General features: G+C 41.4%; 1 protein-coding gene across 2 annotated transcripts; it reads left to right on the top strand.

The window, feature by feature from the left end:
- Window positions 1-588: 588 nt before the first annotated feature.
- Window positions 589-12,713, top strand: GTSE1 (G2 and S-phase expressed 1). Of its 2 annotated transcripts, none has more exons than XM_075081310.1 (12): window positions 589-674; window positions 1,691-1,774; window positions 2,501-2,564; window positions 2,645-3,263; window positions 4,488-4,655; window positions 5,987-6,140; window positions 7,359-7,736; window positions 7,916-7,988; window positions 8,417-8,665; window positions 9,826-10,006; window positions 11,147-11,287; window positions 12,278-12,713. In XM_075081310.1, exons 2-12 carry the CDS (start codon window positions 1,696-1,698, stop codon window positions 12,359-12,361), a joined length of 2,190 nt encoding a protein of 729 aa, XP_074937411.1. In that variant the 5' UTR covers window positions 589-674; window positions 1,691-1,695; the 3' UTR covers window positions 12,362-12,713. The 2 variants fall into 2 exon arrangements, with proteins under 2 accessions (XP_074937411.1, XP_074937412.1); XM_075081311.1 differs by lacking the exon at window positions 589-674 and adding an exon at window positions 963-1,052.
- The last annotated feature ends 716 nt before the right edge of the window (window positions 12,714-13,429 follow it).

The following is a 13,429-nucleotide window of genomic DNA, read 5'->3' as shown; positions in this document are numbered from 1 at the left end:
CCAGTCCAGTGACTGTTAGTCATCCTTAAACACTCAGAATACATCACTTGACTGCAGTTTATGAGGCCATGCGCAGAAAACCCTAAGCACTACGCAGCATTAAACATCAGAAGAAATGTGGAAGAGTGATGTTTTCCTGATGCTTCTTATTGGGTCTACTTTTAAAACTACGCTGTCGGTCAGCCCATATTAATTGGCAGTAGCTGGGACAACACCCAGGAACCTCGCTATTCCTCGTGTCAGCTTAGGAACAGGTACAAAACCACATCCAGCAAAGCTGTGGAGGGAACACAAGGAGCCCACATTCACCCTCCGCCACGATGGGCATAGCAGCGGTGCAGGAGTCACCCCGAGGCCCGGCACCCCACGCCAGCCGCTGCAGCAGCCTCTGACGGCCCTAGGTGCCGGGACGCTCCGGAGCCCGCCTCCGGTTCTGCCACGCCGTAGTTGCAGGTAATTAATGTGTTACAGGTCCCGCCCTGAGGCGCGGCGGCCGCTGGGGAGGCCCGCCCGACTACAAGCCCCAGAATGTCCGGGGGGGGGCGGGAGGGGCGTGTCGCGTATCGTTCAAATCTGCCAATGAGGGCGCGCGGGAGGCGTCACGTGAGCGGGGCGCGATTTCAAACGCCCTGACGGCAGCGCGGCGCTTCTTCGTGCCCGGTGGCCCCGCGGAGGTGAGCGGCGCCCGGCGGAGCCCAGCTGAGCGGTGGGGGCGGCTCCGCCCGGCTCGGGCCCCCGCGGTGCGATGTCCCGAGGTGTTCCCCCGAGGCCCGGCCGTGGAGGGGCCGTTGCGGCTGGAGCTCGCTAAGGCGGGAGGCGGGCGGCCCGGCCCGGGCGGCTCCTCGCCCCTTGCGGGGCTCCCGCAGCTCGTGAGCGGCTCCGCGCGCCCGGGCGGCTTCTCCTCCCCCGGCTGTGGGGGTGTGCGTGCGTGGGGTCCCCTCGGCCCCGGCGGGCTCTGCTGAGCCGTCCCGTGAGGGACCGGCCCTGCTAGGCCCGGGCTTGCTCGGCCGGCGCTCGGCATTAACCCCTTCGCTCTGGCCCTGTCGCCTGAGGTACTCTTCGTGAGGGCCTCCTGGCTAATCTCTCGGCAAAGCCCCAGCGGGTCGCGGTAAGGTAGGGACGAATCGACAGCTGCTCACAGGGAGATCGTGTTTGGTGGGGTTCTGTCCGCAAGGGGAAGGCGCCGTCTCAAGCACAGTACGCGTTCCCTCTGCAGAGCAGAGATGTGCTGGGTCTTGGTTGCGCCGGTCTCGAATGAGTGCTGTAAAAAGCTTTGGTTTTTTCAGCCTGTGGGGCAGCAGTGTTCTGCTGCAACTGCCTAGCTGAGCTGCCCGTTGCAGCTGTGCTCGTACAAGGAGTTCAGCTGCTGAACAGAGTTTGTGTTAAGGAATTTCAGAAACCCGAGGCATCACTGCTGTCTTTGAAGGCTTTTCACAGAGGTTGAAATGCTTTACATACACACAGTCTCAGGTAATTTGATAGTGCTTTTCAAGAGAAGATGGTGACATGTGTGACATCCCATAAACTATGCTTATGTGGCTGTCTCTAAACATGATATGCAAGAGTCTCCAAAGGGAATGTTTTCCTCCTTGCTAATTTGGCAGCATCATAAAATTCTGTGACCTTATTGGTTTATTTGGTGTTTTTTTTTTTCCTAAGCCTACTGCATAGCTAATTCTCTATTTTCCAGGCACTATGGACAAAGGAAAAGAAATGGCAGCACATTGCTCAAGTCATGTGATTGAAGAAAAAATGGGCGTTTGCAGGAGCAACGGTAGGTGGAGAGCATGTTGGGGTATTCTCTACCTGGTGTATCTCTTATTAAAAGTTAAGACAGTTCAGAACAGACACAACAGACCTACTGTACCTGCTTTGTATCTTGTTCTGTGTACTTGTTTCCTTGCATGGGTTGCTGTTGCCAGTCTCAGACTTAAAAGCCTCCTCAAGACCTTGTGGAGCACTGGTGCTAGAACACATGTAATAGTGACATGATGTCATCATCCTCTCTTCTATATATCTAATATGAGTTCCTCCCTTTTCCTTATCTGTCTACTGTGGATTCAATCAATATTTGGTGTATGTATTAGCTAACAGGAAAACTAATCTCACTGGCTTCTGTTACTGTCCTGTGGTGGCCTGAACCAGAAAGAACTGACTGATAGGACAACTACATTGTCATATAGCTCTAGATCATATATCTTCTCTTTTCTTGATTGGATGCTGCTGATGCCCTTTCCCACAGCCAGGTCCTATGTTCCTATTATGGATGCTTAGAGATTAGTGTTGAGATCTTTCATGATATTTGGATATCTGTCACAATTATCATATTCACAGTTGTACCTTCAATTTCTGTGACCTAAACCATGTTTTTATTATTTTAATTATTTAAACTTGGGAGCTAAAACTTTGCTATCTGACTTCAGCTTCACCAAACTGGCAAAGCATGATGCAGTCATTTTTACTGCAAATCCCCACGGTGATGAAATCCTTGTTGTTATAGTTTCAGACTTTCCTCTTCTGACTGATGAAACATTTGATTTTGACCTTTCACTCTCTCCAGCAAGGTAAGTGAAGGGTCTACAGGTAAGTACAACTTTACAATGGACACACGTAAGGTGCTGGGCTGACTTATTTTTCTTCATAGTGGGAATGAAGATGAAGTTTTTGTTGGACCTTTGGGACACAAAGAAAAATGTATTGCTGTCAATATTGAAGAAAAAAGAAATGCTGAACAAAAGAGCATGCCTGCATCTGATGTGGATCTCATGTGGAGCCCACTTACAGGAGAGAAATTTGTGGAAATTTTCAAAGAAGCTCATTTGTTAGCACTGCAAATAGAGAATGGAAGCAAGAAGGAACAGACTAAAATAAGCCAGTCAGAAGAATGGGAAAACAAGATTATAGAAAAATTTGTGGAGGACCCGAAGTTAAAATTGGAAATACTGAGAAACCAAAACGTAGAGGAAAGTCCCAGGACTGTTAAAAGGGAGACGTACTGTGTGCTGGACAGCCCAGCATGTCAGCTGCCACCTTGTTTTCATAAGGACTCAGATAAGCTTTTGTCAGATGACAAAACACATGCTCTTCATACTCCTTCAAACAGAAGCCCTGTTAAAATTCTTGCATCTCCTACAAAAATTGCCAGTTCACCTCTGACACAAGAACAGAAAACTAAGGAAAGAAATATGAAGGCAACTGGCAAACTGCCACTGGCAAAACTGTCATGTACTCTTGGAAAAAGCAATTTGTTGACTACTGAAAAGGTAAAGACAGCTTCTGGGCAGCAATGATTTCTTTAAACACGGCCTTTGTGTGTTTTATAAATGCTTAAATTGTCCACAAGCTTTTATTTTTAAAAGTGAACTTTCTTCTGTTTCTCTACCTCATAAGACCCTTAGGCAGGAAACATTATATATAAAAAAGAAAAGTCAGGGCAGATACTGTGGTATAATAGCCAGCTAGTTTATCTGTTATGACAATGTAGAGCATTCACAGGCAATTTTCTTTTCTGTTGTAGTCTGGTTTTGTGAATACCATCATTCCTAGCTTCTGTTTAAACACTGTTTTGTTGCTGGTAAAATTACTGCACTGTCCTTAGTGATGTAATGTGCAGCAATGGTTTTGTTTACTGTTAACCCTTGTCCATAGAGGGGGGAGGGAACCCACAATTATTTTAATAGGTCAGGAAAATCTTTTAGCTCTAGCTCTGTCCACAACTTGTCTCAATCATGAAAAGCTCTGATTAATGGCCTTATATTTAGGATGTGGCTATGTGACCGACTGAAAATGTATTCTAGGATAAGAAGGCAACAGTTGTGTTAGTGACCTGTGTGCACAAATCCCAGTCTCTACATAGAATATCTTCTGGATTTTATTGCTCTACACTTTATGGCTTAGGCCCCAGTACGTACTGCAGATTTTACTGAAAATGTGATATTGGCTCCCTGGGAACCCTCACCTCTAGAAAATAGGGGACCCTTTGGTTCCTTTGTAGTATAAGCCTCTTCTTGATTTTGGGTGCTATAGGAAAAGTCACAGTCTTAATGCTTTAACAAGCCAAATTGTACCCCACTGTCCAGATAGGCAGGTTGGATGATGCAGTCTACTGTTGTAATGCCTCATTTTTTGGAAAGCTGGAGTAAAGCAGAAGAATATGCATTAAATGGAGATGTCATAGATGTAAGGAACAGCTGTTAAAGTATGTAGGTGGACACGATCATATGAAATTTGTGCTGATGAATTGCTGTTGCAGCACTGTCCTCAAGTTGATGCCCAATATCTGGGTTCAAGCATGCTCTAGTACTTAAGAAATACACTCACTAGACTAAACTATATTAGTCTAAAGACTAAGGACTGATGGGATTCAAAGGCTTTTTCACTGACTGTTGTCTTGGTTTCTTAACAAAATCAATATGTGTTTAAAAAAAGCTTGATAGTGGTTTCTAAAAACACTAATAGCTTTTAAAATGTCACATTGAAATTTGCAGCCCAAACCAGGAAAACGTACTAGTATTTCAACAAAAAGAGACTTGAACAGCATGGGATCATCTGAAGATCTAATTTCTAATAAATCTAGTGCTGCTTCAGATGTCTTTGAGTCTTTGTTCACTGGCAGTTCCTCAGCACAAGACAAAGCCCTTCCTGCACCAACTAAGGTAATGGCAAGCATTCTTAATATGAAAATAACTTTTGTGATGCTCTGATAGAAAGAAAATACTTAAATTAGAAAGTCAACTATATTCAAGCTTTATTGTTGTGTATAATGGCTTTAAGGAAAAGTAGTATCTGTTCTGTAATTTCTGTTCCTGAATGTGTGTTATTGGCTTAGAGCACAATGAATGTACTTAAAAGCAACTATGAATGCATTGGATTAACAAGCATTTCCTTTGTTTTTAAAGCACTAGCTGCAGGTAAGTGATCAGCAATTTTCTGTAAGAAAAAGGTTTTTTTTAATGTGTGTAGTTAACTATACCATATGGAAAGGTTGCTTGTATGAAGGTGGAATACCTATAGCTGTCAGGAGTTGTTTTGAAGCTTTGGACACATACTTCCATGCTGCATGCTGCTTCACTGAATCACAGAGCGGTTGAGGTTGGGAGGGACCTCTGGAGGCCAGCTTGCCCAACCCCCTGCTCAAGCAGGGCCACCCAGACCCCATCATCCAGGACCATGTCCAGGCAGCTTTTGAATATCTCCAAGGGTGGAGACTCAACAGACTCTCCAGGCAACCTGTGCTTGGTGACCTTGAGTCTCATTAATCAAGGAAAGAAGTGTTTCCTGATGTTCAGAGGTAGAATCTCTTGTGTTTCAGCCTGTGCTCATTGCTTCTGGTCCTGTCACTGGGCACCACTGGATGCCTCTTCAGGAACCACTGGAACCTTTCCTCAAATGGGAGATGCTTCAGTCTGTTAATTATCTTAGTGGCCCTTTGCTGGACTCTTTCCAGTAGCACCAAATTGCTCTCCTACTGGGGAGCCTGGAAGTGGACACAGATCTTCAGGTGTGGCCTCCCCCGTGGTGAGCAGAGGGGAAGGGTTGCCTCCCTTGGCCTGCTGGCAGCACTCCTCCTAATGCAGCCCAGGATACTGTTAGCATTCTTTGCTGCATGGGCACACTGCTGGCTCACGTTCAGCTTGTCCACCAGCACTCCAAAGGGCCTTTCCTGCAAAGCTGCTTTCCAGCTGCTTGGTGCCCAGCATATACTGGTTCCTGGGGTTGCTCCTTTTATTCATTAATACCTTTAATTCCATACTCAAATTTGTGGCAGAAATTAAAAAAACAGTCCGCCTCCTAGATCTGATGTTCCTGTTCTGTATAATAGCCCAGATATAATGAATGGCTTCTACGAAAATTCACTTTTTAAACTGTAATCTGAGGAAGGAGCTTCTCTATAACTTACAAATAAAAAGCTATAATACCAAGGAAAAGCATGGCAAAATAGTGTGTTAAATAGGTTTTTTTTCTTTTGAATAAACTATGTTCTCAGACTCAGCCTGGCTTAAAGAAGATAACACATCTGAAACTTCCTGGTGTTGTCAATGGTGTCACAAGAAAGACTACTTCATCATCTTCATCATCAGTTTCCAGCATGAATTCAAGTCTGAATTCAAGTCTACCCATTTCTCCTGTAGGAAAAAATGGTAATTACTCTTACTATAGATTCGTGCCACAAATCAATTTTGGAAGTGGCTAAGCATGTCTTGGTCTGTGGGTTTAGATACGTTTTAATGGTGTCCAGTACATACAAGCAGTAAGAATTGTTCTGAATGGAGAATAAAATTTTGTAGGCTAGCCCAATAAATCCCTGTGGACTAAAGATAAATATTTGACTTTTCCTTTGTAAAAACCAGACTCGTGTAAGCCTGATGTCTGTGCAAGGGTCTGACACAGCTAGAAAGTAAGCAATGCCTCAGGAAGCCTGTTCTTTTTGTACATGATCTTCTCTATTATAGCCAAATATATGAGGTTCTGGATGCTGTAAGCTTGTTTAACTTGAATTGGGGGGAAAAAAAAAAAAAACACCAAACCAACTGAAATATGGAAGGCAGGTGGAAGGCCTAGTTCCAAGTTCTGAGTTTCTGTAAGCCTAATAAAAGGATGAGCTTTACTCAAGCAGATCGGAAAAAAACTCTGGGGACCTAACGGAATACACCCAAGAGGCTTATACTATAACGAAGGCATCAGTTTGACACTTTCAGTAAACGTCAAAGGATCAGGAAAACATCCTCCTAAAAATACTGACAGATGTAAGCAGCACAGATTTTGTCGATCTACCAAGATACCAGGTTACGGCAACTTTTTATTTTGTACTTTGTTTCTGGATTGATAATAATATATCAGTAAAAGTTAAAGCTTAAGAATTATTTTATATGATAAAACTGTCTAGTCAAGATTCATTCTATTAATGAAAGTAACCTACAGACTAAAAGTAAGAACCATACAGAAAACTGAGAAAAGCACTTGTGGGGTAGTTCAACCTATAGTGTTAATCAGTGTAACTTGAATTATTGCTGCCTTGAATGCCTGCTTAAGGGAACAGTGCTAATTGTACTGGGAGAAAATGTTGAAAATATAACTTGAATCTGCAAGCTCTTTTGGCATTCCTTGAAGAATTTTCTTTGACTTGTCTGCAGTAAGTCAGGAATTTGGTGAGGAGACTTTCTAAAACACAAAATTGCTGGAGAATTTAGGGAGTAAGTTTTCAGTAGCTGTATGTGTTCTCCTTAAACTTGAGTTGTTTGAACATAAATTGAAATGCTGTAAGTTGCTGGCTTTCTTTCCTGTGTAGGTGTAATTATTCTGTTTAGTCAAAAACTTAGCAATAAGCAATGATTCAGAAGTGTAACTTTCTGTTTCAGGAAAAGCAAGCATGTCTTCAAAAGCTAGTGTGAGTGGCTCTAAGCTTTCATCTAGTACAAACAGGCTGGCCCTAATCAGACCTACCAGAGTGTCATCTCTGCAGGCTGCCAATACTGAGAAATCCAGGAAGCAAGCAAGATCAGCTAGTACTCCCAAAATACCTAGTGCAGTAAGCTTGGCTAAATCTTCAGCTTCTGCAACATCATCTGAGCCTGTAGGCAGTGGAATTCAGAGGCTGAGCTCTGTTCCTAGTCTGCAGAAGCTATGTCAGCAGAATAAAGATGGAAGTGCAACAAAAGGAAGCCTGTGTCCAAAGCCCAAGGCTAGAGTTTTGTCGGTTCCTACAAGCCTAACCAAGGTTCCGGTGAAGACTGGAGGTAAGCTCATACTTTGCATGACCTGTCTTCTAGCTTGGCTATTAAAAGCAAATGTTACCTCAAATGCTTGTTATTTGTTTCATTACACTTCTGTCCACCCTTGGAAGGAATTAATGTTTTAACAGATATCTTTCATTTATAAAAAAACGTGGATAGCAATTAACAACTTTTCTTTTTAGATACACCACCAGACAAATCAGCACCAAAAGCAACACCGTCTCTTGGATTAACATTTTGTGGCACACTTGGAAGGTAGGCCTTAACTGAAAATTTAACGTACTGAGGCTTACTTCTTAAAATACAACATGGTTGGGTGTTGCAACAATCTTAAAGTTCTAACTTCATTGTCTGGTCCCTTGAGACCCTCCAGGTTAGCTGTGTTAATGCCTGTTGGAACGGATTTAAAATAAAAAAAGTCAAACAGAACCAAAACCCAAAACTAAACCAAACAACACCCCCACTCTCTTCTGAAGAGGGTTTTCTTTGCAATGCTAAATAGACTAGAGCTATTCATGAAAGAATTCTTATGAGGTAATGCCCTTACTATGCTGTGATTATCAACTTTAAAATTATTATTGTTCCCTTACTGACCAAAGGGAAATTGATTTCTGTTGTTTGGTAGAATAGTTTGAATAAAACTGTTTCTAGAAGCTGTTGCATAATGCATGTTCCTTTTTTAGTGCCGTGGCAGTCAGCACTCCTATGAAAGCCTCAGGAGATGGGATCTTTCAGAAGTCTTGTTTTCCTGAGAGGTCTGTCTTCATGACTCCTGCCAGTCTGAAACGGTCTGGCTTACCTACACCTGTTCGTCGTATCTCAGGATTTCCAGCAGTTACTCCTAAAACCTCATCAAGAATGGCATTTTCTCCACATCCTGCATCTGTTGACGAAAATTCCAGCTTTTCTACCAGAAAGACTCTTACAACTGGGTAAGACAGAAACCTCCATATATGAAATGACTATTGTAAGCAAAATGCCTTTAAGTGAATTTTGATGACTTTCAGGTTCCAAGGATCTCTGCTAAATGTTAGAATAAAGCATTTGAGCATAGATGCTGTATAGGCCTAATAAAGATTTGTCTTGTGACTAGTAAAATACTATAAACCTTGCTGAGATGAGTCAATATCTAACATTCACTTCCTATTAGAGATTATAATTCTTTACTTGTATTTCTTGAGCTAGCAGACAACTTAAAACTTGTATGTGATGTTCAGTCAGAACATCTGATGGAGGAAAGTAGCCAGTTAAAACACATTACTCTTAACTTTGTTTTATACTGTTGCCAATGCTTCTGTAAAATTATACTTTGTTAAAGCATCAAAAAGCCAAGGATTTAGTTGACTGAACTTTACTTTATTAGGTTTACCTCTGTTTCATTTGAAATAATTGCTTGCAGGATGGGTGAATCCTACACTGTTGCTAATTATGTTTTCTGTGAAAATAATGTTGCTGCTTCATATTATCAGCCCAACATCTTCTCACAGATGCCATATATATGTATGCAGTCTTGGTTCATGGTTGGTAGAGATGAACATGATTAAAGCAGGAATGATTCATGGGTAGGAAACTCTTCCTATATGTCAGGTTACTTAGGGTAAATGTCCGAAATAGTCTTTTCTCTCAAGGAAGCTACTATCTTTCTACAATGACTTTATCATACTGATCAGATTACAACCCCTGGCCCTCCAGCTGGTGTCAGTGCTTCCTCTCAGCAGGGTCTGAAATGGGTTGCTCAGTGATATGCAATATCAGTACTTGTTTGCTAGTTGTTTTTTTTAAAAGTCTGAAAAAACCAAAGTCCCATGTGTTAAGTTCAAGCTGCCTGTATATGTCCATTTCAGATTAAATTCATCATCATCCTGAAGTCATTAGCTCATTTTTTGCATGGGTAGGCTATAAATTTATTGCAGCATGAAATATCTTGTATTTTGCAGGTAACTAGCATACTTTTGGATGAAAACATGGGAAGCCTTTGGCCATTAAAACTTGGGGTAAAAAAGGAGAAAATGAGGTTAGGGCATTGGCTTGTCTGTCTTCAGTGGTTCATGTTGATTAAAACTCAATTATTGCCAATGCTCTTTTTCTCTAGTTCTAAACAGACAAAAGAGGGTAAGACACAGATATCTTCTTCAGAAGATGATATATCTCCCCCACCTGTGCTACCTCTTGCACTTAACTTCTCACCAGAAAAAATGGCTACAGAAGTAGTAGAAAATGAATTAAAAGAGGCTGAAGTACAAAATCAGCTGGCTGAAGAGAAACAAACTGAGGTAAGAAATGACAAGACACTTTTTACAGAACTAGTAAGTAAACAGCTTGAAAGGAAATTATTTTGAGATTGGTGATAAGTAGGAAAACTACTTCAGTGCACATGAAGTTAAAATGGATTAACTCTAAGCGTGTGCACCCTCTAGTGCCTATTTTTAGCACTGAACATCTGTTCAGTGTTTCCACTAAGTTTGTTCCATCTCAAAACTGAATGATCAAATACTTGCAGATTTTGTGTTAAACTTCCACTTCTGGATAAGTGCTGTGAAATCCTTGTGGCTTTGATTAGAAAAGCAGTGTCACAGGGCAGTTCCCATTGCTGCCATAAAGCCCTTCTGGGGGGAAAAAAAAAATGCACTGCTGTAGCTAAATTCCTAAATCACCTAAATAACCTAACAGCAGTGCAAATCTGCATACGATGAGTGAGGATTACACCACCATGTAGCAGTAAACTTAGCTAAGTGTTACATACTTGGTCCAGTGAATGCTTTTCCCCTTTCCCAAGAACCTACTGGCTTTGTGTGTAAAGCTGCACACCACAGGCGTTAAGGAGAAAGGACTGAGCTGGTAGTTCTGAAATATTAACCGGTCAAAGTGGCTGTTGATTTACAGATATTCAGGTGTAGAATAAGCTGTAGATTAATGACTTGATGTTATTGCATCAGTATTTTCCTTGTTAGCTTACTTGATGACATGAAGTATCTGTTAGAGAATTGCTTAGCACATGTATAGAGTTGTTCACCTGGACAAAAGCATAACTGAAGTTTGGAGTTCTACAGAATAGCTATTATGGCTAAATAATATTGCATAAAAATTGTAATTGAGTCATTTAAATATTAAGAGTTATTACTGTTCTGTTTTAAATTTGACTTCACTCTGCTTTTAAGTGAAAATTTATTTTATGCCCCAAGGAGCTTTTTTGCTTTGTCTCACTGCATTTTCCCTATTTGTGATGGCAGAGCAAGAGCTGAGGTTTTTGCTTGCACACAGTGTAATCCTGCATGAAAAATACCCAACCTGTAAATTAAGGCTGTCCTGTGATTATTACGGCTGTATAAGCTAAACTGACTGCCTAAATGTGTTCATGAAGGAAGCATGGAGAACGGAGGGGAAAACCTGAACTACCTTTTTTGGTTTTTAAGGCCTTACTGGTAGATATTGGAGTAGACAAATCTCTCCTACACACTTTGGAATGTGAAAGTAGACCTCTGATTGACCTTTCTAATACTCCTGAAGTGAATAAGATTGCTCCTCTAAAGCCTACATTCTCAGGGCAGGTAAAGGTAAGTTATATTTAAGTCTTCTAGTGCAAATCTGCTGGCAGAAAAATTTCAGCTGGCTGCATATAGTCGTCTGCAGAGCAGCTCCACAATACTTCAATAATTATTTAATAATAGCTCAATATGATCTATATGATACTACGTAGTAAGGTGCTTTTAAGAGAACAAAATGTTTAAAATCAAACAATATGCTCTAAACTAGAACTCAAGCAATCTGCAAATAGGAAAAGGAGTATGATAGAGAAAGAGCTTAATGTTTAAAGCAGTTCTTAAGGAGTTAAACTGTTCTGAAGCAGGAAGTGAATGCTGTCTCCAGTAGAGTAGGCATGATGACTCTTCTTTTCCTTTTCTTGCAAATTTTCAGCTCTTGGCAGCTGCTCATTTTCAGCAAAAAGCATGTCTGTCTCCTGTTTAACTCCTCTCCTAATCCTCACTTGACAGATGTACATTGGAATCTACTTTAAATCTGACAAGCATTTCTGGGCAAGTGGGTTTTCTGCATTAGTGGCTTGAAGGTAGATGCCTTTAGATGTTGTCAGATGAATGGTGGTAACCATGAGGATGTAGCATTTGACATTAGATGTAGTTGGGATCAATTTAATACCAGGTCCTTCAAAGTATCTCAAAAGAGGGTCACAGCAGTCTGACTTCTGGGGGCGTGTTCAGAGGAGTTCAGAGGTGCTCTGCCCTGCCTGGATGACAGTGTCACTTCAATATGCATGGTAGTGACACACAGAAATGCCTGTTGGGCTTCTAAGGTGAGTACAGGCAATAACCACCTCGTGAGAAGTCTGTGCTTGTCAAAGAATGAGCTAGATGGTTGAAAACCTGAACCTAAAAGCTTGTGTGGTGCTTACATCTGTCTTCTGGATACTAATAGGAATCCTAAACAAAAAAGTAGTACTTGAGAAGACTGTTAACAGAGATTATTGCTGGTAGTAGTTACTTACAACAGCTGACTCCAACAGCTAAATTTTATTGTTTTTCTTTCAGCTAATTGATTTGAGTTCACCTCTTATCACTCTGAGTCCTGATGTAAACAAAGAAAATCTGGATTCCCCTCTACTCAGGTTCTGAACTTGAATTGAAATGAAGAATTCTTGGCATCTGATCTTTAAAGTGTTTACATGTTATTCTTCACTCATAGTTTCTTTTTGAAGATGGCTATAGCTTACCTGACAAACTGTGTTAACACAATAGAATTCTAACAGTCTTGATATAGTCAAACTGAGCCTGATTAATGGTTCTGTTCGTGGATGTGCTGCAATGGATGTATTTAAACTGTGTTGCTCTAAGGCAAAAAGGGATACTCTCCTTATTGTAAGCCTGTCTTTTTATTTCCTACCAATTGTCCTTTGATTCCTTATCCCCTATGTGCAATGAAGATTTAATTGAAAATAAATGAGTTGTTCAACAAACTTGTACAAAATAGCAATCTTTTATTACAGGCTTTGGTTAGACTATTAGTGTTTCACTAACATGTTAAGATGTAGGTAAGGCTAGTGGACTTCAGGGTGGTTTTTCATACAAAGTGTAGCAAGTCTGGAAATAAATGTTTTAGTGTTGAATGCTAGTGAACAACATGAAGAGCAACAGCTGAATTTGTGTGATTCAAAGGAGAAAGCAACAGCTTGTTATTCCCAGATGGTTTAGTCTTGACATTTGAAGGTTAGACTTGAACTTTCTCAAAAAGTAGAAAAAATGCTTTCTTGCCTGAATTTGCCACACTTGGATAACACATGGAGATTTTTAAATACAGGGAGGTGAATGTAAAGAAAAATGCACAGTGTAGTAGCCCATAAATGTTGAAGCAACTAATCTGCCTTGGAGACTAGAGACTTCTGCCATGTCTGTACCAGCTTAATGTTTATGAAAGTTTAGCAAGAGATATATTTTCAGCTGCTTGTATTAATTCAAGAAGTGGTGGAAGCTGGCGGGTCTGAGTGTTTAAGTAGGAAGAAGTGTTCAGTGAGTCTGTCATACTGTGATGCTGAACAAGGCTGCTGCCTTGGCTTTATCTGAAGGCACTTGCCTACTCCTCAGTGCAGCTGCCTTTTCTGTGGTCATTGCAGTGTCAGACTCTGGAGGTCTTTGGATGGACTGTGAAGACTCTTCTGCGTCAGAGGAAACAACCATGCTACCTCC

Source organism: Phalacrocorax aristotelis, chromosome 1 (genome assembly GCF_949628215.1).
Source record: "Phalacrocorax aristotelis chromosome 1, bGulAri2.1, whole genome shotgun sequence".
Classification (NCBI taxonomy): domain Eukaryota; kingdom Metazoa; phylum Chordata; class Aves; order Suliformes; family Phalacrocoracidae; genus Phalacrocorax; species Phalacrocorax aristotelis.
This window is presented reverse-complemented; position numbering and strand designations above follow the sequence as displayed.

Coding starts and splice junctions, on each gene's coding strand:
- GTSE1 (XM_075081310.1), top strand. CDS start 1,696: ATGGACAAAGGAAAAGAAATGGCAGCACATTGCTCAAGTCATGTGATT. Junction 6,141..7,358: donor TTCTCCTGTAGGAAAAAATG/GTAATTACTCTT, acceptor TTTCTGTTTCAG/GAAAAGCAAGCATGTCTTCA. Junction 10,007..11,146: donor CTGAAGAGAAACAAACTGAG/GTAAGAAATGAC, acceptor TTGGTTTTTAAG/GCCTTACTGGTAGATATTGG.